The sequence below is a fragment of the Ranitomeya imitator genome, chromosome 6 (assembly GCF_032444005.1).
Source record: "Ranitomeya imitator isolate aRanImi1 chromosome 6, aRanImi1.pri, whole genome shotgun sequence".
Lineage (NCBI taxonomy): Eukaryota > Metazoa > Chordata > Amphibia > Anura > Dendrobatidae > Ranitomeya > Ranitomeya imitator.
Window position 1 is genome coordinate 53,598,596 of NC_091287.1, and position 25,664 is coordinate 53,624,259.

The 25,664-nt window shown below is 41.5% G+C and overlaps 1 protein-coding gene across 13 annotated transcripts in view; it reads right to left on the minus strand.

The window, feature by feature from the left end:
* The window catches only part of PARD3 (par-3 family cell polarity regulator), a 693,206-nt gene that overhangs the window by 328,760 nt on the left and 338,782 nt on the right, over positions 1–25,664 (minus strand). For all 13 annotated transcript variants that reach the window (XM_069729684.1, XM_069729681.1, XM_069729677.1 and 10 more), the window contains 4 exons: positions 22,949–23,088; positions 19,409–19,537; positions 15,846–15,884; positions 2,498–2,686 (listed from right to left, as the gene is read on the minus strand). In XM_069729684.1, the coding sequence (XP_069585785.1) occupies positions 2,498–2,686; positions 15,846–15,884; positions 19,409–19,537; positions 22,949–23,088 (497 nt within the window). The remainder of the gene's footprint in view (positions 1–2,497; positions 2,687–15,845; positions 15,885–19,408; positions 19,538–22,948; positions 23,089–25,664) is intronic.

The following is a 25,664-nucleotide window of genomic DNA, read 5'->3' on the forward strand; positions in this document are numbered from 1 at the left end:
CAGATAAATCCATCAAGCACCTTCTCAAACAACAATCACAAACCACCATCTCCTAACTATGCAGCATAAGCTAGCTCTGGCAATGTGTGGTCGACAGAGCCCAGAATATATAGGAGAGTGTAGTGGCCAACAGTGAACAGTTGAGAGCCTTAATGCAGGAAGCTTCCAAGAGCTTTCAACTGAGTAGATTAACCCCCTACACTGCTAAAAGAAACCTGCACCGTCTAATATGAAGGTGAAGTCTTTCTAAACAGTGTAGGAGTCTGAGAAATTAGATGCTGTGGTCTTCTGACCAGATGCGTTTTTTCCTGCGTTTGCGTTTTTGAAACGCATGATGAGAAGTGTGTGACAGCTGCCAATCATCAAAATCAACTAGAAAACCCACTATAAACAGAAATAGCTAGGGTTAGGATCCCTAGGGTTAGGGTTAGGATCCCTAGGGTTAGGGTTAGGATCCCTAGGGTTAGGGTTAGGATCCCTAGGGTTAGGATCCCTAGGGTTAGGGTTAGGATACCTAGTAACCCTAGGGATCCTAACCCTAACCCTAGGGATCCTAACCCTAGGGATCCCTAGGGTTAGGGTTAGGGTTGGGGGTGGCTTATCAGTGTGTATTCTTGTGTTTTTCTATTGAAACGCATGCGTTTAAAAAAGCATGCAAACGCATGTGCTTAAAAACACATGCGTTTTTTTTGCCGCAAAAAAACGCTGCTAGAAATTACTACAGGTTGCATTTCCGCAACAAAACGCAAGCATAGAAATGACGCATGCGTCGTCAAAACGCGGCAAAACGCATGCAAAAAAACGCATGTGTTTTTAATGTTAAGTATAGAAAAAAAAACGCATGCTTTTTTTGCGCTACAATGCAGCGGCAAAAAACGCAAATGTGAAACCAGCCTAAGCAGAGACCCCTAATTTTGCCGCAAAAAACTGGGAAAACTTATTGACTCGAGTATAAGCCTAGGGTGGGAAATGCAGCAGCTAGTGGTACATTTCAAAAATAAAAATAGATACCAATCAAAGTAAAATTGATTGAGACATCAGTAGGTTAAGTGCTTTTGAGTATCTATATTGAATCAGGAGCCCCATATAATGCTCCATACAGTTCATGATGGGCCCCATAAGATGCTCCATATTAAAATATGCCCCATATAATGCTGCACAAAGGTTAATTATGGCCCCATAAGATGCTCCATAGAATAATATGCCCCATATGCTGCTCCATAAATGATGGCCATTGATGGCCCCCGACACTTGAGATATTCACCTGTCCCCGACCCACTGCCGCACGCAGCTGTGTCTTCCGGGTATCTGCAGTGACTGTTCAGGCAGAATGCGCGCACTAACCACGTCATCGTGCCCTCTGACCTGAACGTGAACATCACAGCAAGAGGATGTGGAAGACACAGCGCGGCAGTGGAACGGGGGACAGGTGAATATCGCATTGATCAACCTCCCCCGTCATACTCACCCTCTCCAGGAACGTCCCTGCTTCTCCGTCGTCCCGGGCCGGCAGCTCCTTCCAGTGCTGAGCGGTCACATGGTACTGCTCATTAATGAATATGTGCGCCAATGGGAGTGGAGTCACGTCCATAATCATAACTTTAATGAGCGGTACCACGTGAACGCTGAACACAGGAAGAGCTGCCAGAGAATCGGAGAAGCAGGGAGGTGCAAAGACCACACCAGGAGGGTGAGTATGATGCGACAGCTGCTGCTCCCCCTCCCCCAACGACCCCCTGGGACATTGACTCGAGTATAAGCCGGGAGGGGCACTTTCAGCCTAAAAAAAAAAAAAAAAAAAAAAAAAAAAAAAAATTCTCGGCTTATACTGGAGTATATATGGTAGTTATTTTCAGAAACAGACAGTTAATCTAAAACACCCTAGTGGCCAGTGTGAAAACTGCAAGATTTCTATATTTATTTTTTAATACAGATTTGACTTATTGGAAAAAAAAAAAAAAAAAAACCCGACAAATATTTTTAAAAATACAAAACCTGATTTAAAACCATGTCATTTTCTGATTATAGCTGCTCTTCAAGATGCGATTGAAGTGTAGACTTTCTGCTTTAATTCCATGTTTTTTGGTTTTGTTAAGTAATTACATTGGTTGCCCTGAACTGATACTGATGACCTACTCCAAGGATAGGTCATCCATAGCATATCTGTGGTGGTCCGACAATTGGCACCCCCAACAATAAGCCGTTATCACATCCAATGGTAGCAGGGTGTTAACAATGTAAAGAGCTGGAACAGCAGGGCTCCATACACAGTGTGTGGCGCTCCGCTATATCAGCTCCATGCAATCCGTACCCCAAACAATCGAATATTGAAGACCTATTCTAAGGATCGGCTGATCAGCACAGGACGGCACAGCTGTCAGCATACAAGTACTAAAATGAATAGCTGAGCACATGTAAAGGATTATGCGGCTCCATAAGATTTTATGAATACCTAACACAATTTTCATCTGCTCCATGTTAGTCATTGGTCACTTACTTTGGATGCGGCTCCACCATTAATTATTGATTTTACAAAAATACCCAGGTCAGCATGGTTCTCTTTTGACCGGTTGCCCTTGACACTAACACCGAGACCGGCCGATCCAGAATCATTCAGTGGAATCTCAAACGTTAGGAATTCTCTCGTTCCATCAGGTGTGAGAACAAGATCGTCTTCTTCTGGATTCTAGGAGAGTAAGAAAAAAAGCTGGTGTAAAGACTACAAACTAAATGCCAACTTAATGTATTATTCTTAAAGGTAATATGGCATCAGAAAATGGCGTATTGTTTAAATCAGGTTTAGTGCTATATAAACTTTAGCCAATGTTTTATTTTTTATATCACATTCTTGCAGTTATACTAGCTCTTGCAGTTTTCACACTGGCCATTGGGAACATTTTAGAATCACACTTCCTGTTCTTTTCAGAAGTCTCATTACCATCACATACAGGGCTGCAGTGACAGATAATATTTCTGAACAGATGATAATAAGATCCATCATTCGCAATAGGTAATGTCACAGATCCATCTGCTCCCCTTCCCTTCAAAATGACCATTGCACATGCTCATTAGTTGTTTCAATGCAAAATATAGGGTCGGAATCAGTTTATTGCTGCTAATGTTCATGTTGGACCTCCTGAAAGAACAGGAAGTATTAATCTAAAAAAAATATCCCAGTGGCCAGTGTGAAGATTGTAATATTTCTAATAGATTATATGAAAAAAACAAAAAAAGACATATAAAACAAAAATCTAATCTAAACAATAGGTTTTTGATACCGCAATAAAAAAAATCCTCTAAATAAGTGGCAGGAATAAAAAAAAAAGGGCACAAATAAGTATTGAAAAATAAACATTAAATTCACAATAGTGTGCAAGGTGTCTGATAGATACATAAATTATATTAAACAGGGGCAGCACTAATGAAAGGTGTTCACACATTGTCTCATGGAAACTGTAGATGGAAAAACGTGGGTTCTAACTGCGCAATAATTGCTCAATTACTAAATCGCACATTTCAAGAAATGGGAATTCAGAATGTAAATGTGAAATTCCCCTTTTGCCGTTCTGAAAAGGTGAGAATCTATTGAGGAATGGTGAAGTTGGAAAAAAATTAAAATTACAACATGTCCCTTTCTGATTGCCAACATGCAGTCCCAGCTCCTAGCAGTAGTGCGGCCTCAGGATTAAGGCCTAATAAAAGGGATTTTCTTATTAATTCTAACAGATCTATGTTGGCGCCTTCTTCGTTAGCTTCCCGTTTAATTGTTATGTGCAACTTTGACTGTTTCTCATTTAGTTCTATCCTCCTTCCACATGTGCATCTTGGAAGACGTTCGTCACAAGGCAGAGATACAACTACACTGACTCTTTCCATCATTGGCCGAATTCAGTAGATGAAATGTTCTGAGCGCTGCTCTGGGGTTACATTCAACTTAAATCATGGGAATTGGCAGAAGTTTGCCAGATTTCAATATTTGATCACTTACAGAAGTTTTCTGGTTTAAGAACTCTCCCGTCCCCCATAGGCAGTTTGTTTTAACAAAATGACCTGGGCTTTAACTCCCCTCTGCTGAGTCTCCACCGCTGCAGCCAATCAATGATTTCAGCAGCTTGTGCAGTCTACTTTTGCAAAGCTGCAGAGCTCAATTTTTGGTTGCGAATGGCGTTGACGTGACGCTGCAGACAATAACCGTCAATTGGAGCAGTGGTGAAGACTCGGCACTAAACCCGGGGAGGCATTTTTAAAACAAACTGCAGCAGGGGAGTTTTCCTTTAAAGGGGCACGTGGTAAGTACAATCCAGTCAATATTCAGATTTATGGTAGGGGTATGTTATTACTGACAGCAACAACCAGTATAGGGAACAGAGCTGTATACGGTATACAAATGTAATTATGAATTCGACAGGATCTGTATACGCCAGTATGCAGGGAGCTCCCCCTAGTGGCAGCACCAAGTAGAGAGAATTTTACATGCTGTTTGTGAGTAGGCAGGGGATTACAGAGCTTTAATCCTTAGGGCTCATGCAGACATTTCTTGCAAATCGGTCTGAGCACAAACTGCAATGCACGGACGGACCGCAGGTGTCGTGATCAGAACATTACAGCTTTATATACATATGTCATGCTCCATTCAGAAGAGCTGCAGCCAGTGTGTGCACTGAAGTCCGTGCTCAGACTGATGTGAGTAGACGTCTGCATGAGACTTTAGTCCTTACTGTGGGTCCAATAATAATACCATCGAAAGGACCTATAATCGTGTGCTAGTTCGGATGATTGACTAGCAGTTGGATTGGGATATGCAATATTGTAAGGAGTCTGCCAGCAGAAAATGACTGTGCAAACAACACATGGTCGGCAGCCCAATGCACCATCCTACCTACTTGTTTTCATCTTTCTCCAGCCCGTATGAAGTCAGGGGTCAATCTAGAAAGAAGGGGCAAAAAATAGATACAAAACATGTAGGTGGAAGGTGCATTGAGCTGTTTGGCCACGATAAGGGTGCACAAAGTGCCTGGGCTAGGTATGAGCAGCCATTTTGTGCTGATAGCAATGGCTTCTGCACCTGTACCCAGATGACTACCAATACCTTTGCCTATCACACCCTGACCGCCAACACTATTCTATCATCCGTCACCAGCTCCATCTTAGTGGAGACAATTTTTTTCTCTAGCAAGATGGTGCTGCCGGCGCCTGCCGGAAATCCAATAGATGTGACTGCGCAGACGGTGCCATCTTGGAGGAGGCAATTTTTTTTTCTCTAACAAGACGGAGCCTGCACAATGGCATCTTTCGGATTGCTGATAGCTGCTACTGCACAGGCACAGCCGGCGTCATTTTGAAACACACTTTTTTTAATGAATTTATTTATACAAGCAAATTAAAATTTAAATGCACATTATGCATGCGATCATGCTGCAGCGCAGGCGCCACCACCTGCCTGTTGAAGGTGATTTTTTTTCTAAGATATATATAGAATAATATAATAAGCACCGCATTAAGCCTCCCCCCCACGTTCTGGGGCACAAGTTTATCATTAACGAAAAACTGATAATAAAGATTAAGCAACAACCACAAGACTGATTTCATCAACCACGGTATCATTAATCAGTATAACAGCGCCAACCTGACACTGTCGGTAGGTTTCGGAGCACAATCCTGCTGACAGGTTCACATAAAGCAAGGAAAAAAGAATGCAAAAAAAAAAACCAGTACACAGCTTCACCAGGAATAACTGTCCCATCCTGCTCCCAGTAGATCGAGGAGAAAATGCTCAACCCCCAACCAGTTATCTCCACCACTTCCTACTTGCATATTCATTACCAATCCTCGCTATTAGGTCTTTCCCATGTTTCATTCAAAACAGTTATTTGACACAAAGGTCATTGGAAATGACTTCAGCTGATTGAAGCCGCTCATGTATATAATTTCTAATAAAGAACTGATGAATGATAAAATATGTTGAATACTTTGGCTTTAATATCACATTTTATATGAAGGTGATAGTGCAGCAAGTTGCATTCCGTATACTGATGTATTTATATGCAAATGTGAAGGGAATAAAAATGGATGGCAGTGATTGATTAGCCAAGTGAGCAAAAGTACAACAAAAATATAAAACTAGGGACTGAAATTTTTTTGAGAGGTCTGTTGTGAAAAACTTAAGGTTGTGTTTTGTAAATCTGCTAAACACAATACTTCAATGGTAGGTTTTTTATTTTTTTTATTTTGGCACTGAAGAATTGATAATGTTTTATAAAAAAATAAATAAAGAATTCACCACACTTCGTGTCATGGGTTTACCACAACAGAGAGGAGCCAGAAGACTGCAGCGTCTGATTTCTCCTACTCCTGCACGGTTTAGAAAGACTTCACCTTCATATTAGATGGTGCAGCTTTCTTTTAGAAGTGCGGGGATTAATCTGCTCAGTTGAGAGCTCTTGGAGACTTTCCTGCATTAAGGCTCTCAACTGTTCACTGTTAGCCACTCCCATCTCCTATATAATCTTGGCACTGGCTAGCACTCATTGTCGAAGCTAGCTTATGCTGCATGGTTAGGAGATGCTGATTTATGGTTGCTGTTTATGGTTGCTGTTTATGAAGGCGCTTGGATTTATCTGCTGTCTGTTGCTAGGTTTTGGGTGTGTGCCAATCCCCCTCCTTCTACTTTGGTTTAACCCATTCTACACTCCCCGGTGTTTACCTCTGTTTGTGTGAGTATATTTCTATGATCAGTATTTTCCTTTATCCCTGTTTGTATTGCCTTGTTAGTCTGATTGGTGTATAACGGTACACTACTACTCCCCTCTTCCCTGGGTGGGGGAAGGGAACAGACTGAGGGTGGATACATGAGCTAAGGCAAAGTACGTGGCCCCGGTGTCTTCACCATAATAAGTAATACGGGGAACAGGGTGAACTAGGGTGCCCCTAGCTTAAGGGACAGGGAAGGAGCCCTAGTCCCGGGACACCCGACAACAAAGTCGTGACACCTACCAGGAGTGGAAGTTCTCCTTTTACCTTTTCTCTTTTAAACCAGATAAGACCCTATTCTGCCATTTGTCATTGCACTTTTTATTTAAATCAGGAATGTCCTTTATTTCTATTATTTGTTATACTTTAGAGATCATCTTTATTTTCGTCTTTAACTCTTCTTGCGAATTTGTAGTGCACAAAGTTGCATTTTATGCTAGGGTTTGCAAAACTTCAGACACACATAAAATCACTCCAATGGGAAGGACTGGAGGACATTTGCACAAAAATTTAGCAACTTTTTAAAAAATCAAAATGATCAGCAGAAAACATCTGGAAAACCCAAATCTGGCCTGACAATGGAAAATATAACAAAAAAAAAAATGGGAACATAAAATAGACTTTAATAAAAAGACGCAACTTAAAATATTAAGTGGGCTCAAATGAAAAACAGGTGAAAAACACCAAAAATTAGATTTAAAAAGTGCAATAATGACCGGTGTTTAAAGTCTGTTTGATTCTGTACTGCACAGCCATATGTGTGTGACATAGACCAACTTATGTGCCTCACAGGGTGCAGTAGTAGTGGTCATTTTCACCAAGTAACAATAAGAAGGAGAATGTAGAAATGTTTTTATACTAAGAAAATTAAAATATAAAAAAAAGTTCTGCCTACTCCTGTATAAATCTTCAGAGACCGGTATATCAGCAAAGCCCCACAGAAGTCGCCCCATAATGACTACAATCAACTTGTGAGGTTACATGGAGTAGTATAAAAGCCATGTGTATGAGGCTTAATCATAAAACTATAAAATAGGCATTTGGCTTATATTTAGAAACGCTGATGTTGTGTGTCTCGCTATATAAATGCCAGAAAATTAATAAATTAAGCTCTGTCAATAATTGAGAAAATTGCAACGTGTCAATCCGCTCTGACTTTCGGAAGGCCGACGCATTGACTCTTTGGTGCAAGTTGTTTTCTTACCACTCAGTTTAGATTATTGTCAAGATTTTGGAGGGGAAATATTTTAATTTCCTCCACATGCCAGCTAACTATTACTGAACCTCATTGCACATATACATTGAAATTCATTATTCTCATTATCTAAGCCATTACCCCACATCTGGCAGAAATTGTATTTATGCACTTTGGCAGAAGCTGTGAAATATCACTTGCCAAACAGAATTGCTTTTTCAAGATCGTTAAAGTTTCATTTTAATCCGACCTTAATGAGAAACGATTGTGTGCTTGGTACGTAGTTTCTGAAGACTATAGCTCCTCCTGGAGGTGGGAGTTATACCGAACTCTAAGGCTATGTGCACATGTTGTGGATTTTGTTGCGGATCCGCAGTGTTTTTTCTGTGCAGAATTGTACCAAATCCGCAAAGGATTGCTCAAGCAACGTTAATCAATGGGAATCCAGAATTGTTGTGCACATGCTGCGGAAAATTCTGCACCGATTTGCAGAGTTTTATTTTCCGCAGCATGTCAATTCTTTTTGCGAATCTGCAGCATTTCTGCACCCATTGACTTACATTGAGTCAGTCAAATTCGCAGCAAAACCGCAAGTGTAAAAAGATCTGCAGATTAGCGTGCCAAAAACGCTGCTGAAAGGAAGGAGGAAGAGCGGAGAATGTCTGCGAGGGGAGGGTGTCTGTCTGCGGGGGAAAGGGTGTCCGTCTGCGGGGGGAAGGGTGTCATGTCCGCTCCGTCGAAAGCGCTGCCAGCTTTTGAATGCCGGTGATTCTGCATGTGTTCATTGAACCATGCGCAATCACCGTGTCCTATACATTGGAAGGTGATATTTATCTTGCGAAGATAGACGCGCCACATGTCCGTTTACACAGGGAAGCCGGAGGTGTCCGTGCACGCATAGTGGGAATGGGATTTCTTGAAATCCCATGCACTATGCTGTAACATCTGGCCGTTGTGGGTTGGACACTGTGGCTGTAAGCAGCGTCCAACCCGCAGCGTTTACTGAACGTGGAAACATACCCTTAGACTAGCTTTCCATGGTACACAGGCTTGATTAAGGTCTACACCACAACAGGGCAAAGGCTAATTCATAATGCTTTGTATGCAGCTGTGATTCCAGGACTTAACACAAGTTTTGTAACCCAAACTAAGCTTCTTCTATGATGCTGTTTTGTTCAAATCAAGACACCTGCATTCAAGAAGGGAACTTTGAACATAATAAGAACAAGAAAATACAGCTATAAATCATTTGATCCTTCCTTAAAGGACTTAAGTTGTCTCTTGAGCAGCTCACAGCTATGCAGTCTCCTTACTTCCTGGTTTCTGCAAGGGCGTGAGCTCCTTGGTGACTGACAGTTCTGGTGAGCAGCACAACTGTAACAGTAGTAGAATTTAAGACTCGCACAAATTCCTCTGTAATACACTTAAGCTGCTGGCTGGAGATTTTTCCAAATTTATAACAGCAGCTTGTCAGGAGCTGAGAGGCAGGAGGAGGGAGGTGAGCAGCCAAGGGCTCTACATAAATCAATGGGCTGCAGAGAGGTGACTGGGATATTTGGAGTTAAGGCTACGTTCACACTAGCGTTCGGCTAGTGTGCGTCGCGCTAGCGTCGGGCGACGCAGCGGCGACGCACGCGTCATGCACCCCTATGTTTAACATGGGGGACGCATGCGTTTTTGCTTGTTGCGTTTTCCGACACGTGCGTCTTTTTTGACGCTAGCGTCGGACCAAGAAAACGCAACAAGTTGCATTTTTCTTGCGTCCGATTTTCGTCAAAAAACGACGCATGCGTCGAAAAACGCAGCGTTTTTGCGTGCGTTTGCACGCGTTTTTCGGTGCGTTGTGCGTCGCGTCGCCGACGCAGCGGCGCACAACGCTAGTGTGAACGTAGCCTAACCTCTTTCTTAGAATATAACTACTGTGCAGTTTCCTGGGCAGGCACTGGTGATCATGGTACACTATAAAAGATAAAAGCTCTCAATGCAGGAGGATGACAGCAGATAGGAGAAGTCATTTGCAAACTTGCTTATTCTCATGCTAACTAAATAAAGCAATTTAACGACTTGAGAATACCACTTAACATAACCTACTAATTTGTCAACAAGGCTGACATGCTTCAATCTCATGCCTCAAGTGTATATCTAGAACATTGTGGCCGCCTGAAACTTTGTCTAAAAATATCTAGATTTCCTATAAAGAAGCAATCCACATGAATTTTACCCTGCAATGAACTATTTTAATAAAGAAAAACTCTTCAATGGTAAACTTCCACCTTAATGTCTTACAAGCTTAGCCCGACACTTCAAAGATAAGTCTGAGATCAATTTCAATGTACGCTTGAAAAAAAAGACAAAAAAAAAAAAAAAGACAAATCTGATGGTTATTTTCAAAGAAATAAAATTTATGGCATGTGATTTTTTTTTTCTTTTAGCAAAATCAAAGCTATGTGAAAAGGAATCAAATAACTAGTTCCATATGTCTTATTATTTGGCTGTCTTCGGGAAAGTCACTAGGTGTCTCTTTTAATATGTATCCCACGTATTTTCTCAATCTCGCTCTTCTTAACCTGCTGTGGGGACGGAACAGAACCAACATCCGGTGCCGGCTCAAACAATAGCCACAAATGTGGATGCAACATCAAGAGGGAGATCGATATTTTTATAAGACGGTATTAGCTAATTAAAACGATGCAAACAGAGTCTCCTGCAGCTCCTGGATCTCTCTGCAGACAGACAATTCTTCATTTCAGTTTTTATTCCCCCCCCCCCCCTCCAAGAAACGGTTTCCCCTTAAGAGATTTGAAGATAAAATTACTGGTGAAATATTATTTTATTTACTTTAGAAATTGAAAATAAATGAAATTACCATTTTCCCGTAAAGCAAATGGTCTCAAATGTCTTTTAGAAACCCAGTGGTTTCCATCATTTATTCCTTAATGTATTAACATCTGTGATGAGCGAGGAAGTCTTAACTTACAGAGAAAACATCTTACGGGGAAAGAGTGCCCCCAATTCGCAGACCTTCCAAATATTTGCTTTAAGGGAAGGTATTGATTTTACAGAAGATTATTTTGTCTCAAGTCCAAGAAAAAAAAAGAAGATAAATATTGGCACCCGAAGTCAAGAGCCATAGGAAAGCCAACAGAATACTACGATGTTAGGCACACAATTAATAATAGACTACACAGACTTCTGTTAGGCCCGATTGTTTCGCCATTTGCCTTCATTGTCATGATTTTTTTTTCTTCATCAAACCATGATGTTTATTTAGGATATGAATATATATACCGTACCATACATATAATGCAGAACAACCACCGAACGTTATATAATCAGAAAGATCGCAATCAATGGAACATCAAAGAGTCAGAAAAAGGAGCCATCCCTGATGGCGTCTATTACCTGAGCAATTGGAATTCAATGTCTTGATCAAAGGTGAATCTGTCAGTAGGTCTTTACCATGTAATCTGAGAGAGGCACGATGTAGAGGCCGAGAGCCTGATTCCAGCGATGTGTCACTTGCCAGTCTGCATGCTTTCATTTTGATACAATCCCTGTTTTTCCTACTGCAGATCTAGCAGAGCTCGGAATGCGGAGCTCAGTATAACCCCGCACACACCAATTATTGGCAGCTTTCTGTGCACACCGACAAAAAACTAATAATCAGTGGTGGAGTTACACAGAGAAGGATGACTATATAACACAAGACATCTAGTCCTGTAATGATAATCAGCAGATAAAACACTGATTTTATTTAAACAGATACACACATCCTAGTCCTAGTAAGCAACAATGTTAGGCCGGCGTCACACACAGCGTAAAACAATACGGTCCGTATATTACGGCCGTAATACGCTGAAAAGTCCCAAAAAAAGTGGTCCGTAGCTCCTCCGTAGGCAGGGTGTGTCAGCGTTTTTTGCGCATGGCATCCTCCGTATGTAATCCGTATGGCATCCGTACTGCGTGTTTTTATCGCAGGCTTGCAAAACCAACATACCGCTATAGAAGTGATCCATGTGTCCCAAAAAGAAAAGAAAATATATATATACTGTCTATATATATATATATATATATATATATATATATATATATATATATATATATATATATATATGTCAGTAGACACATATATTAGAGAGAAAAGCCGGTAATTCAATGCGGTGTACAGTAAAATCACACTGACAGCTTACAGTAGAATAGGTAGAATAAATGTGTACACATAGAATAGGTATATATATATATATATATATATATATATGTCAGTGAGACACATATATGTATATATATTAATATTTATTCCAGCGCTATACAGCTTGAAAGCCGGTAATTCAATTACCGGCTTTTTCTTTCTCCTTCCTAAAACCCGACATGATTTGAGACATGGTTTACATACAGTAAACCATGTCTTCTCTCCATTTTTTTGCAGATTCCACACTACTAATGTCAGTAGTGTGTATCTGCAAAATTTGGCCGTTCTAGCTCTTAAAATAAAGGGTTAAATGGCGGAAAAAATTGGCGTGGGCTCCCGCGCAATTTTCTCCGCCAGAGTAGTAAAGCCAGTGACTGAGGGCAGATATTAATAGCCTGGAGAGGGTCCACGGTTATTGCCCCCCCCCCCCTGGCTAAAAATATCTGCCCCCAGCCACCCCAGAAAAGGCACATCTGGAAGATGCTCCTATTCTGGCACTTGGCCACTCTCTTCCCATTCCCGTGTAGCGGTGGGATATGGGGTAATGAAGGGTTAATGCCACCTTGCTATTGTAAGGTGACATTAAGCCTAATTAATAATGGAGAGGCGTCAATTATGACACCTATCCATTATTAATCCAATTGTAGTGAAGGGTTAAATAAAACACAAACACATTATTTAAAATTATTTTAATGAAATAAAAACAATGGTTGTTGCAGTATTTTATTCAACGCCCAATCCAGTCACTGAAGACCCTCGTTCTGTGAGTAAAAAAACATAATAAACCAACAATATACTTACCCTCCGCAGATCTGTAACGTCCAACGATGTAAATCCTTCTGAAGGGGTTAAAACATTTTGCAGCAAGGAGCTGTGCTAATGCAGGCTGCTCCTCGCTGCAAAACCCCAGGGAATGAGGCTAAAAATAGATCAATGATCTATATTTAGCTTCATTTGCGGTGAGGCGCCCTCTGCTGGCTGTTCATAGATCGTGGGAAATTACCTAGAAAGCTCCCTGGCTTCTTCCAGATGTGCCTTTTCTGGGGTGGCTGGGGGCAGATATTTTTAGCCAGGGGGGGCCAATAACCGTGGACCCTCTCCAGGCTATTAATATCTGCCCTCAGTCACTGGCTTTACTACTCTGGCGGAGAAAATTGCGCGGGAGCCCACGCCAATTTTTTCCGCCATTTAACCCTTTATTTTAAGAGCTAGAACGGCCAAATTTTGCAGATACACACTACTGACATTAGTAGTGTGGAATCTGCAAAAAAAATGGAGAGAAGACATGGTTTACTGTATGTAAACCATGTCTCAAATCATGTCGGGTTTTAGGAAGGAGAAAGAAAAAGCCGGTAATTGAATTACCGGCTTTCAAGCTGTATAGCGCTGGAATAAATATTAATATATATACATATATGTGTCTCACTGACATATATATATATATATACCTATTCTATGTGTACACATTTATTCTACCTATTGGACTGTAAGCTGTCAGTGTGATTTTACTGTACACCGCACTGAATTGCCGGCTTTTCTCTCTAACAGCGCTGCGTATTTCTCGCAAGTCACACTGCTTGTCCGTGTGTAATCCGTATTTTTCACGCTTCCATAGACTTTCATTGGCGTATTTCTTGTGCAGTACGGTGACAAACGCAGCATGCTGCGATTTTGTACGGCCGTAGAAAGCCGTATAATACTGATCAGTAAAATACGGCAAATAGGAGCAGGGGCATAGAGAATAATTGTGCCTTATTTTTTGCGAGTTTTACGGACGTAGATTCTGCGCTCTTACGTCCGTAAAACTCGCAAGTGTGACGCCGGCCTCAGAATTCTGGCTCCCAGCCCCTACATCAGGGGTGGGGAATCTTTTTTTCTGCCAAGGGCCATTTGGATATTTATACCATCCTTTGGGGGGCCGTACAAACTCCGCCCACAAAGTACATCCTGACTCTGGCACTGGTGTCAGGACGTAATCTTCCATTGCATGCCCTTCAGTGTTTAGTAGCGAACATTGTGTGTGTGCTAATAGACAAGGAGAAATGAATGAACTGGTTGTAATCAAAATACACCTCCCTGCCCAATAATGTGATCCCTGAGAATCTGCTCGGGGGCCTGATAAAAGGTCATTGAGGGCCGCAAATGGCCCTGGGGCCTGAGGTTCCCCACCCCTACCCTACATCATGCTGCTCTCAGACTACACAACACAAAGCTGCTGACAGATTCCCTTTAATAACAGTTGATTCCTTATCATACCACCACGTTCAATTCAAAGTCATATTATTGAGATATGTTCATACCATATTTGCTTCAAGAGAAGAATAATCCCACACTATAGTGACATGAGGAGTCATTACTGAATCGTCGTACCGCCATGACAAATATGCAGAATGCTTGTTCGTCAGGTGCGATTCATTCAACCGTCCAGTGTAAACAGATGATGAGCTTCTGATAAAATATTCTATGAGCATAGGGCGATCGCATTATTTTTCTGTGCACATAGAATTGTCGTCAGCTGGTCAAAACGGCCATTAAATGACTGCCAATCCACTAGCGTGTCATTGATCGGTGGTCATTTAATGTTCATTAAAGTACTGTTCTGCCAGGCTTCTCTTCATGCTGTCACAGATTTGGGCAGCATGAATCAGCTGGCAGGTTCTCTCCAAACTGCTGCTGCCAGCACAATGTCCCACCTTATTAGGATCCTAACGATTCATGCACCTCTCCATCATTTTAAAATTAACTTTGTTCACTGCTTTCTTGGTATTCTGTGCTGAGCGGCCTGATAGGCATGTACCGACCAAACTCAATGTCTGCCTTCTGCTTGCAAGCTAATCTGGGTCCATTATTCAGAAGCAGAGGGGCCAAGTCAGAGAGCGCACTGTCAGCAACAACATTGGCCCAAACGCACCCACTGGACTGCATGGACCCGAAAACAACGCAGATGAGCAGTGTGTAAAGATCAATTTTAGTGGTATACCGGGATGAAGATGGAATAAATGATTAGGAACCTAATTAGGAGGGACAAAAAGGTGTATTCCCATCTCCAAGATCCTATCCCAATATGTAGTTAATAATAATAATAATCTTTATTTTTATATAGCGCTAACATATTCTACAGCGCTTTACAGGTTGCACACATTATCATCACTGTCCCCGTTGGGGCTCACAATCTAGGTAGTTGGTGTAATTATAATAATTTTAGCTAATACCTCCAATTAGAAATGAAGTATAGTTCTTCAGATTCGCTATATCACTTACCCCAGTATGCAAGGTACTGCAGTAGGTTAGGTATCCATGGTTACAACCATTCAAATCGTGACAGATAGTTGCTAGTGGCTGTAACCATGGATACCTAAGCTAGTGCAATGCCTGCATTTGAGGAAAGAGACATAGCGAATCAGAATAACTATACTACATTTCTGATTGGAGGTATTTGTGAATATTATTATTATTATTATTATTATTATTATTATTATTATTATTACTACTACACCTACCACGTATTGGGATAGGATCTTGGAGATGAGAATATCTCTTTAATGTATTGGCACCAGTTTAATAATGGGGAAAACGGAAGACAAGTTCCCTTTAGACTCTTCTGTGTGGAGTTTAATCCATTCATTATTTTTTCTATCAAATTGGGGAAAAAAATGATTTGTTAATGGAAACTTTGCAGACTTCTTACTGTTTGACTAGTAAAGCTCTTACCGGCTCTCTTGTATTCGGGACTGGATTTTCTTCCGGAATCTAAAATGGGAAGTATTGACATAGTTAATATAATAATCCATGGATAATGGGACGATCACTCCAAAATGTAATAGTCGTGTAACGAAAAGCAGAAATCGCTTTATTCCATGTATGTCTGTTCTAGACGATGGATTTTAACATTTTTTTTTCCTATTCATATGAAGAAGTAATGGGAAACAAATTAGGCGTTATACATTAAATGGACCAAGTATGAAGCTAAAAGAACAAATACCATTTCTTATCATTCATTCCTGTAAGTAAAAACATTACCACACACAATTAATTCCTGATTAAGTCTTTAATAATGACACAAGATGAAATTAATCAAATGCACATAAATGGAGGCCTCTGAATATTTACTAAGGATAATTAGTCATTTACAAAAAAAAACAAGAAAAAAAGACACATGAATAACGGCACCATCTGGGCACGGCATGAAAATCATGCCAATGTAGGGAACAGCGACAGCCCAGCGATGTGACTGGCTGACAACTCCTCAAATACAGTTGTCACAGATTGCACAGAGATAAATGATAATCATCGCTCCAGCTGTACTGCGAATGAGAAGCTCATCAGCCCCACACACAAAGAGCGCCCGTCCTCCAAAACCCGGGTCACCGGGAATCATACACAGGATGTACGGTGCAGCCGCAGAGTCCAAACACTGCAAACCCAAGCACAAAGCTGGGAGAAACTAGCTTATAATCAGACTAGTAAAGGTTTGCTCCTGGCATTCCTTGTTTTATTACTGGGAAATCTTACAATGCAACATTAGAAGCAATTATATGCGTGCTGGTAACACAATGCCTAAACTAAAGGTACCTTCACACTGACCAACTTCACAACGATATCGCTAGTGATCCGTGACGTTGCAGCGTCCTGGATAGGGATATCGTTGAGTTTGAGAGGCAGCAGCGATCAGGATCCTGCTGTGACATCGTTGGTCAGAGCAGAAAGGCCAGAACTTTATTTCGTCGCTGGATCTCCCGCAGACATCGCTGAATCGGCGTGTGTGACGCCGATTCAGCGATGTCTTCACTGGTAACCAGGGTAAACATCGGGTTACTAAGCGCAGGGACGCGCTTAGTAACCCGATGTTTACCCTGGTTACCAGTGTAAAAGTAAAAAAAAAAAAAAACACTACATACTTACATTCCGGTGTCAGTCGCGTCCCTCGGCGTTCTGCTTCCCAGCACTGTCAGCGCCGGCCGGCCGTAAAGCAGATTACAGCGGTGACGTCACCGCTGTGCTTTACGGCCAGCCGGCGCTCACAGTCAGTGCAGGAAAGCACAGCGCCGGGGGACAGACACCGGAATGTAAGTATGTAGTGTTTGTTTGTTTTTTTACATTAGCACTGGTAACCAGGGTAAACATCGGGTTACTAAGCGCGGCCCTGCGCTTAGTAACCCGATGTTTACCCTGGTTACCAGGGGACTTCGCATAGTTGGTTGCTGGAGAGCTGTCTGTGTGACAGCTCTCCAGCGACCACACAGCAACGCTGCAGCGATCGGCATCGTTGTCTAGATCGCTGCAGCGCTAAATGTGATGGTACCTTTACACGTACCAGATAGAGAAAGATGGTAAGATGGAGAGAGAGAAAGCAGGTAAAAGAGAGAGAAAGACGGTAAGAGAGAGAAAGATGGTAAGAGAAAGATGGTAAGATGGAGAGAGAGAAAAAGGCAAGATGGAAAGAAAGAAAGAAGGTAGGAGAGAGAAAGACGGTAAGAGAGAGAAAGACGGTAAGAGAGAGAAAGACGGTAAGAGAGAGAAAGACGGTAAGAGAGAGAAAGACGGTAAGAGAGAGAAAGACGGTAAGAGAGAGAAAGACGGTAAGAGAGAGAAAGACGGTAAGAGAGAGAAAGACGGTAAGAGAGAAAGACGGTAAGAGAGAAAAACGGTAAGAGAGAAAGACGGTAAGAGAGAGAAAGACGGTAAGAGAGAGAAAGACGGTAAGAGAAAGATGGTAAGATGGAGAGAGAGAAAAAGGCAAGATGGAAAGAAAGAAAGAAGGTAGGAGAGAGAAAGACGGTAAGAGAGAGAAAGACGGTAAGAGAGAGAAAGACGGTAAGAGAGAGAAAGACGGTAAGAGAGAAAGACGGTAAGAGAGAGAAAGACGGTAAGAGAGAGAAAGACGGTAAGAGAGAGAAAGACGGTAAGAGAGAAAAACGGTAAGAGAGAGAAAGACGGTAAGAGAGAGAAAGACGGTAAGAGAGAGAAAGACGGTAAGAGAGAGAAAGACGGTAAGAGAGAGAAAGACGGTAAGAGAGAGAAAGACGGTAAGAGAGAGAGACGGTAAGAGAGAGAAAGACGGTAAGAGAGAGAAAGACGGTAAGAGAGAAAAACGGTAAGAGAAAGACGGTAAGAGAGAGAAAGACGGTAAGAGAGAAAGACGGTAAGAGAGAAAGACGGTAAGAGAAAGATGGTAAGAAAGATGGTAAGAAAGATGGTAAGATGGAGAGAGAGAAAGGTGAGATGGAGAGAGAGAAAGAAGGTAAAAGAGAGAGAAAGACGGTAAGAGAGAGACGGTAAGAAAGATGGTAAAAGAGAAAGATGGTAAAAGAGAAAGATGGTAAAAGAGAAAGATGGTAAAAGAGAAAGATGGTAAGATGGAGAGAGAGAAAGAAGGTAAAAGAGAAAAAGGTAAGAAGAGAGAAAAGGTAAAAGAGAGAGAAGAAGACTAAGAGAGAGAGAAAGACGGTAAGAGAGAAAGATGGTAAAAGAGAAAGATGGTAAGAGCAAGAGAAAGATGATAAGATGGAGAGAGAGAAAGACGGCAAGAGAGAGAAAGATGGTAAAAGAGAGAAAGTAAGATGGTAAGTTAGCGAGAGATGGTAAGATAGAGAGATGGTAAGAGAGCGAAAGATGGTAAGAGAGAAAGATGGTAAGAGAAAAGCAAAAGAAAAAAGCGAGAGAGAAACACGAGAAACCGAGAGACACAAGGGACAGAGACAAATGAGACAGATACAAAGACAAGAGAGACAGACAAAAATCAGACAAAGACCCAAAAGAGAGAGACACGAGAGAGCAAGACGAGAAAGAGCGAGTGAAAGACAAGATAGAGAGAGCGAAAGACAAGAGAAAGTAGTAGAATGGCAGACAATGCAACCCTGCAACTACATCGCAAAAGGGGGCCAAAGGGATCTAAACTGATAGCAGCCACCTTGGACGCGTATCTGCTACTGTCAAGCTTTACAGCAGGATTTAGGGTAAGTGGTTGAATTGATGAGATTGGGGCTAGCTCTGATCGTATCAGTTACACATTGTGTAATGCAGTCCGCACCCACCCTGTATAGAGCACGCTCAGCTCCTGAGCCTGCTCCATATGGTGATAGCGGGTGGCCACCGCACATGGACAGCGGATGTTGCTCAGGGTTTAAACAACGTGACTACCTCTTGGATGTACACATTGGACCTTGTGTATTTAAACTGTTGAAGAATGGAAAAAGGCCCCATTTTATCTAGATCATATTTCAGTGGATTTTTTCAAAGAATTTTGACAACTAAAACTAAATATTCATTCATACCAGTTCGCGTGGTTGAAAAGCTTCATCTTGCCGTAGGACTAAGAGATTCACAGAGCCGCCCATTTTTGTGCTTCTCAGTAATGAAACAACTTCTTCTTGAGTCTTTCCAGTCAAGTCTACACCATTTACCTTCAAGAGAAAAGTCAGCAAGTCTTTATTACTTACAACTTTTAAGAGTCACGATAGACCAGATCTACAAGTAAAAAAAAGTTACTGTAAATGTACAGAGGGTTTTCTCCATGCTGAAACCGAAAACTAAAATACATTTATAATGATGTAGCATGCCAAAGTAATGTCAAGCCAGATCAGGTACGCTCCATGCTTCACACCGCTATGGTTTTCATCACTATCTCATAAATATACAGTGTGCGGAACACATGGGGGGGAATCTACATATACATACATATATATATCCATGTGTTCAGCACGCTGTATTTATTATCTATTATTTGTATATAGCAAAAAGTCTAGATTGTGCTAGATTAATACATAAAAATAGATTAAATGTAGCCTATATATTGTGCTATATTTAAACATAAAAATGAATATATAAATTTATTTTTAATAAAAAAAATTTTTTACTGTGAATAATTGCTTGACCCATAGACTTTCCATTTTAAATGTGGCATTTAATAAATTCCTGGAGTGATTCTCTCTTCCAGATATTCTTGAAATCCCGCAGGCCACCGTGAATTGCAGTCCTAATTACATTTCACAGCTGCATCACATTCCGTAAACATGTGTTCTGTGGGCAACTGCAGTGTGAGGTCAGGCCAGGTAGACTCGGATTTTATATTAGTAGTGGGTATGATGGGCTGCGCAAATACCACCGAGCTGCTTAAGTGACTATGAAAACCCAAAATAACACGAGCGAAGAGGTGCAAAGATAAAAATACACAGCCACTTAAACTATTTTCACCTCTCAGTAAGATTCTTCTGTCGGAGATATACCTTACATCAGAAAGATCTTGTGACATATACATACCTTCGCCAACCACTATATCCCACCACAATATGTCACTACATCATGCCAGCTATGTGGCGCTCAGAACATTGGACAGGCAAGAGTTGAGTGGGAAAAGGGTTAGGAGAGTAGTTCTATTTTTGTGGGGACATCGTACTGTGTGGGGGGGCTGTGAGGGGACATCATTCTATGTGAGGGCATAATACAGTGTGGGTGATGTGTGGGGGCATCATACTGCGAGGAGAACTGTGTGGAGACATGTTGTGTGGGGGCATCCTACTGCTTGGGGAGCTGTCTGAAGGCTTTATACTGTGTAAAATGTGTTGTGGTGACATAATACTGTTTGAGGGACTGTGTGGAGACAATACTGTGTGAGGTGCTTTGTGGCGACAATGTATGAGGGACTGTGTGGGGACATCATACTGTGTGTGGGGCATACTGCACGAGGAGCATACTTCGTCAGGGTCTTTGTGTGCACATAATAGTGTGTGGGGTGCTTTATTGGGACATCATAATGTTTAACATCATACTGTGTGGGGGAGCATAATGGGTGAGGTGCTCTGTGGCAACAATGTCTGAAGGGCTGTGTGGGAGCATACTGGGTGTGGTGCGCTGTGGCAACAATGTATGAAGGGCTGTGTGGGGACATCATTGTGTGTGGGGCATAGCGTATGAGATGCTTTATGGCAACAATGTCTGAAGGGCTGTGTGGGGACATCACACTGTGTGTGGGAGCATACTGGGTGAGGTGCGCTGTGGCAACAATGTATGAAGGGCTGTGTGGGGACATCATACTGTGTGTGGGGCATACTGTATGAGATGCTTTGTGGGATCATACAGTGTGACGGACATTGTAGGAACATCATACTGTGCGGGGGGCTTTATCAGGACATCATGCTGTTTCAGGAGCTGTGAGGGAAAATCATACTGTGATGGTAGTTGCTGATCAAGAAACGAGCTGAATAACAAGAGCAGTACGACTAAGGCTACTTTAACACATGAGGTTTTCGCTGTCAGGCTCAATCCGGCTAAATTTAAAAAAACAGGATCCGGCAAATGTTGCCGCTGGATCTGTTTTTTTCACATAGACTTGTATTAGTGCCGGATTAGGCCAGATGACATTGTGTTTCGTCCATTTATCGCCGGATCCGGAAAATCTGCCATTTCCGGTTTCTGGAAAAAACGTCCATAGCAACGTTTTTTTGTTTTCGGCGAAAAATCCGGAAGCACCGGCTCCGGCGCTTACCGCTGTTTGCTAGAATGGAAGCCTATGGGAACCGAACCGAAGGTGCCGGATCTGGAAAATGATGGATTCCGGCTTTTTAAACTGAGTATGCTTCCAAATTTTTTTTTATCCAATAATCTAGATATGCTAGCCGGATCTGCTGAAAAAACGGATCCGTCGCATCAGTTTTTCACAATCTGCGCCAAATCCGGTTTTTCCAACATTTGCCGGATTGTGCCTGACGGCAAAAACCTGATGTGTGAAAGTAGCCTTATACACTTTATAAAAAACAGTACATTATGTGGTGTTTATTCGCTGCTAGATGTAAGAATAGTTGTTACTATAAGCCCTATCATAATATGCATTAGTAGTAGCAGCTGGTAAACAGACTTTACTCTGTTCAATACTAAATGTTAAAAATTAATATAAACAATAATAATTATGAGAAGAATTAATTTTGGACTGTCGATTCGGGCGTCCTCAACAGTCAAGGTCTCATGTGGCCCTTTGGGAAAATTAACTCTGCACCTCTGCTTTAGAAAGAAAAAATATAAAGTGAAGAGAGGCCCACCGGCACTCTGTCGGCAAAGGATCCACATAAACTTGGAACTGGCCATGGCAATAAAAAAAAACAAACAAAAAAGCCCCTTATGTGAACATGGCTGTTGGGTGCAGGCATATAGATATATGCAGCGTATACAGATGGAGCTTTTCGCTGCACGGAAGCCAAACCTGGCCTCTTAACAAGATGTGAACAGCGCCTGCACTCAACATTTCTGCGGGCGAGTGCAGCATGTAACAAAGCCATAAAGCAATGCAAACAGATATTTCTACAATAGAAAAGAAAAGAGTAACATATTGCAAAATCAAATTATAAGCTCAGCTCTAGTACAACTTTACGGGGCTGACCGAACAAACCAGGACCAACATCAACATGGTGGATCAGATGTGATAGATCAAGTCCTTCTAAAAATTGCAGGAAATGTGGCCCACAACAAAACCTACTAATAGTTCCAGTCACAGGTCAAATAATTTGGAAAGGTAAATTTAGAGGCCAGAATAAACATCATGTAAGGAACCAATTTCCATTAACTGTATACATATGTTTTTACTAACAGGAATGCAGACAATTTCCTTGAAGAGGAGAGGAAAGCCATTATCTTTATCTTTTTCATCATTGGTAGAGGTAAATCCAACAAGAGCTACATACACTAAGCAAACAGAAAAGGTCAAAATGAAACGCAAGATTAGAAAATAGTACAAATCAATTTAAGATGGAAATTAAAAAAAAAATGTAAAGAAAAGGAAATCTATTAAATTCAATATGAAAAGTAAGAAAGAAAATGATTACCTCTAATAGTCTGTCGGCAGCTTTCAATCTGCCATCTTGGATAGCGGCTCCTCTTGGCAGGATGTTCTTGACGTAGATTGGAGCTGAACCCCCAAGAGGGACATCTCTAGATGTTATGCTGAACCCCAAGCCTTCAGCCCCTGCAATTATTTAAAAGGAAGAAAGTTAATTTTACGGTCATGGAATGTTTATAAGTTAATGGACTATCCAGAGAGGAAGAAGGCTTGAACTCTAGCGCCACCTATTGGATGTAGCAATCTTAAAAGTCAATATCGACCCTTTAATGAGCCTTGCCATATGACTTAGCCAAACGGTAAGGCTCCTTAAAGAGTCAATATTGACTTTTAGAATTGCTGCTTGCAACAGGAAATACTAAAGTTCTAGTCCTCATCCTCTATGAACATTTTCTTATTTAATTTCCCAGAGGAGCGTTGCATGGCTTATAAGCCTCCTCACACTCCAGGCAAGTCACACTCCACAAGGAAGAGAAACGTTATTCCATAGATAAAAGTAAACTGAACAATGGTCAATTAAAGAGGCTGGCCAAACTTTTCATAATAAAGATTCCCTAAAAACAAAACCGTCATCACAGGAGATGCCATGTTATAAGCTTGGGCTGAACAATTGTGCAGCTTTGCTAACAATTTTTTTTTTTTTTTAAGGCTGGTATAAATTATAGTTTCCACAGCTTAGAGTACTGCATTAATACATTTACAGAAAATATTTGAAATGTTCTAGTCAAAATTTTTGATCAGTGGGCACCTACAGTTACAGAAACCCCCCAACGATCGCAAAAAAAGAGCTCATCTGGGAAACTCATAAAACAAAATCAGTCTTCAGTCTCGGAGGTGAGCAGTCCAGCCCCTTCATTTCTACAATCGATGGGAGTCTCGGCATTTTGGACTCCCACAGATCAAAACTTCTAATAGACCTAGTTTTCTGAAAGCGCTGTCACACTTTAAAAAAAAGTTTTCGACTTTCAAGCGTGACTCCTACGTCTCCCATCCTACAGTTCAAAAACTTCTATAGATAAAAAATACGGATGTGAAATGTGCATTAAACATTTTTTAAATCCAGTTCTGCAAATTGCCGCATTAAATTATTGTCTACAGTGAGAAATTCAGATTTGCAAGTGGTAAACGGAAAATGATTGTATAATCCTTTGTTGTTGGAGCCTCTCCACAGGGGTCCGGCAGAAGGGATGAGAGGCATGGAACGTCCCCGCCGGCCTCCTGCTGGGTAGAGATACAAGCATGGGATTAAATTATATGCATTTAATAATATTGTGACGGTTTTGATATGAGTAGAAGCAATTATTACAGTGTTCAGGCTTCTATGGGTATAGAAGGATGGTAGCCTCCATATTTTAAAGCCTTATATTGAAGCTGGAAATTAATCCGTTTGTAGAGGACCCATGAAATTCACCCTGAGAACGTGATTTGCATTCATTTGCTGTATGTCATTTTATTTACCAAGTGCCACAAGTATCTCGGGACGCAGATACACATTGACCGTTAATTGGAAAAAAAATCTAAAATTATACAATTAAAATTCTGCTACGCAGCTTTAGAAACTTCTCTCATTCTGGTTAGTGCTAATTAAAAGGGAGCATGCTGTAAGGGACCTTGCATTATTATACAAGGACAAAGTATAGAACGTCCATGGAGAACGCTATTGTCCGGTATTTGGTGGTGTTACAGCTTCACTTGAGCAGTTCACATTGCCTTCCGACAGGTTAGTAGCGTAGAGGTTGGCAGTCGCATCACTCAGGCACTCTATGAATACACTTGGCAATGCAAAGGCTATAGTTTTTTTTCTAGGATGTACTGTACGATCCCATCCAAGTTCTGCCATGTCATGTATAAACCTTATCAGCTTAGACTTTCCATTTGTTTCAAAACTGAATGGACAGTCATCAAATGGCCAGTAAGACAAAGTGTTCAGCTATCAGCAGAAAACACTCGGACAGGCTCCTAACGTAAGTCCCATATTCATACGATTGTGTAAGGAATCCTATTTACATCCCCAATATGAAATCTAAAATTATATGAATTCCAAGAAACAAGAAAATGGATGAGATGAGAACACCTGACTGACTCACCCTCAACAGGGCCCAAACCCCAGCTGCCTAATTCTGATGTAACGTTCTCGAATTCTAGATTATATGAAAACTTTATCCTTTGTGCAGTAGTTTTGTGGCTCAAAAGAAGGAATAAGGGGGTAGACATTTAAGGCTTCTTTCACATTTCCGTGGGTACGGGGCCGTCACGAAGCGTCGGCGCGAAGTACCGACGAAAGTGTGTGCATTCACATTTCCGACAGACTGCAGGGTGACGAAAGATCGTGAGAGCGATATTTCCTGCTGGGCATGCGCAGTCAAACACTGGATCCGACGTATAGAAAACGTTCCCCTTGAACGTTTTTCTGTGACGACGGTCCGCCAAAACCCGACGCAACCAGTGCACGACGGACGCAACGTGTGGCCATACGTCGCGATCCGTCGGCAATACAAGTCTAGGGGAAAAAAACGTATCCTGCGGACAAATTTGCAGGATGCATTTTTTTCCCAAAAGACGCATTGTGACGGATTAAAAAAAAACGGAAATGTGAAAGTAGCCTAAGGAAGTCCTGTCACCAGGTCCTGCTCACATTTCATTCCTCCTGCTCCCCGTTAGATCAGATCATAAACACTAAAGGACCAACAAACCGGTGCCAT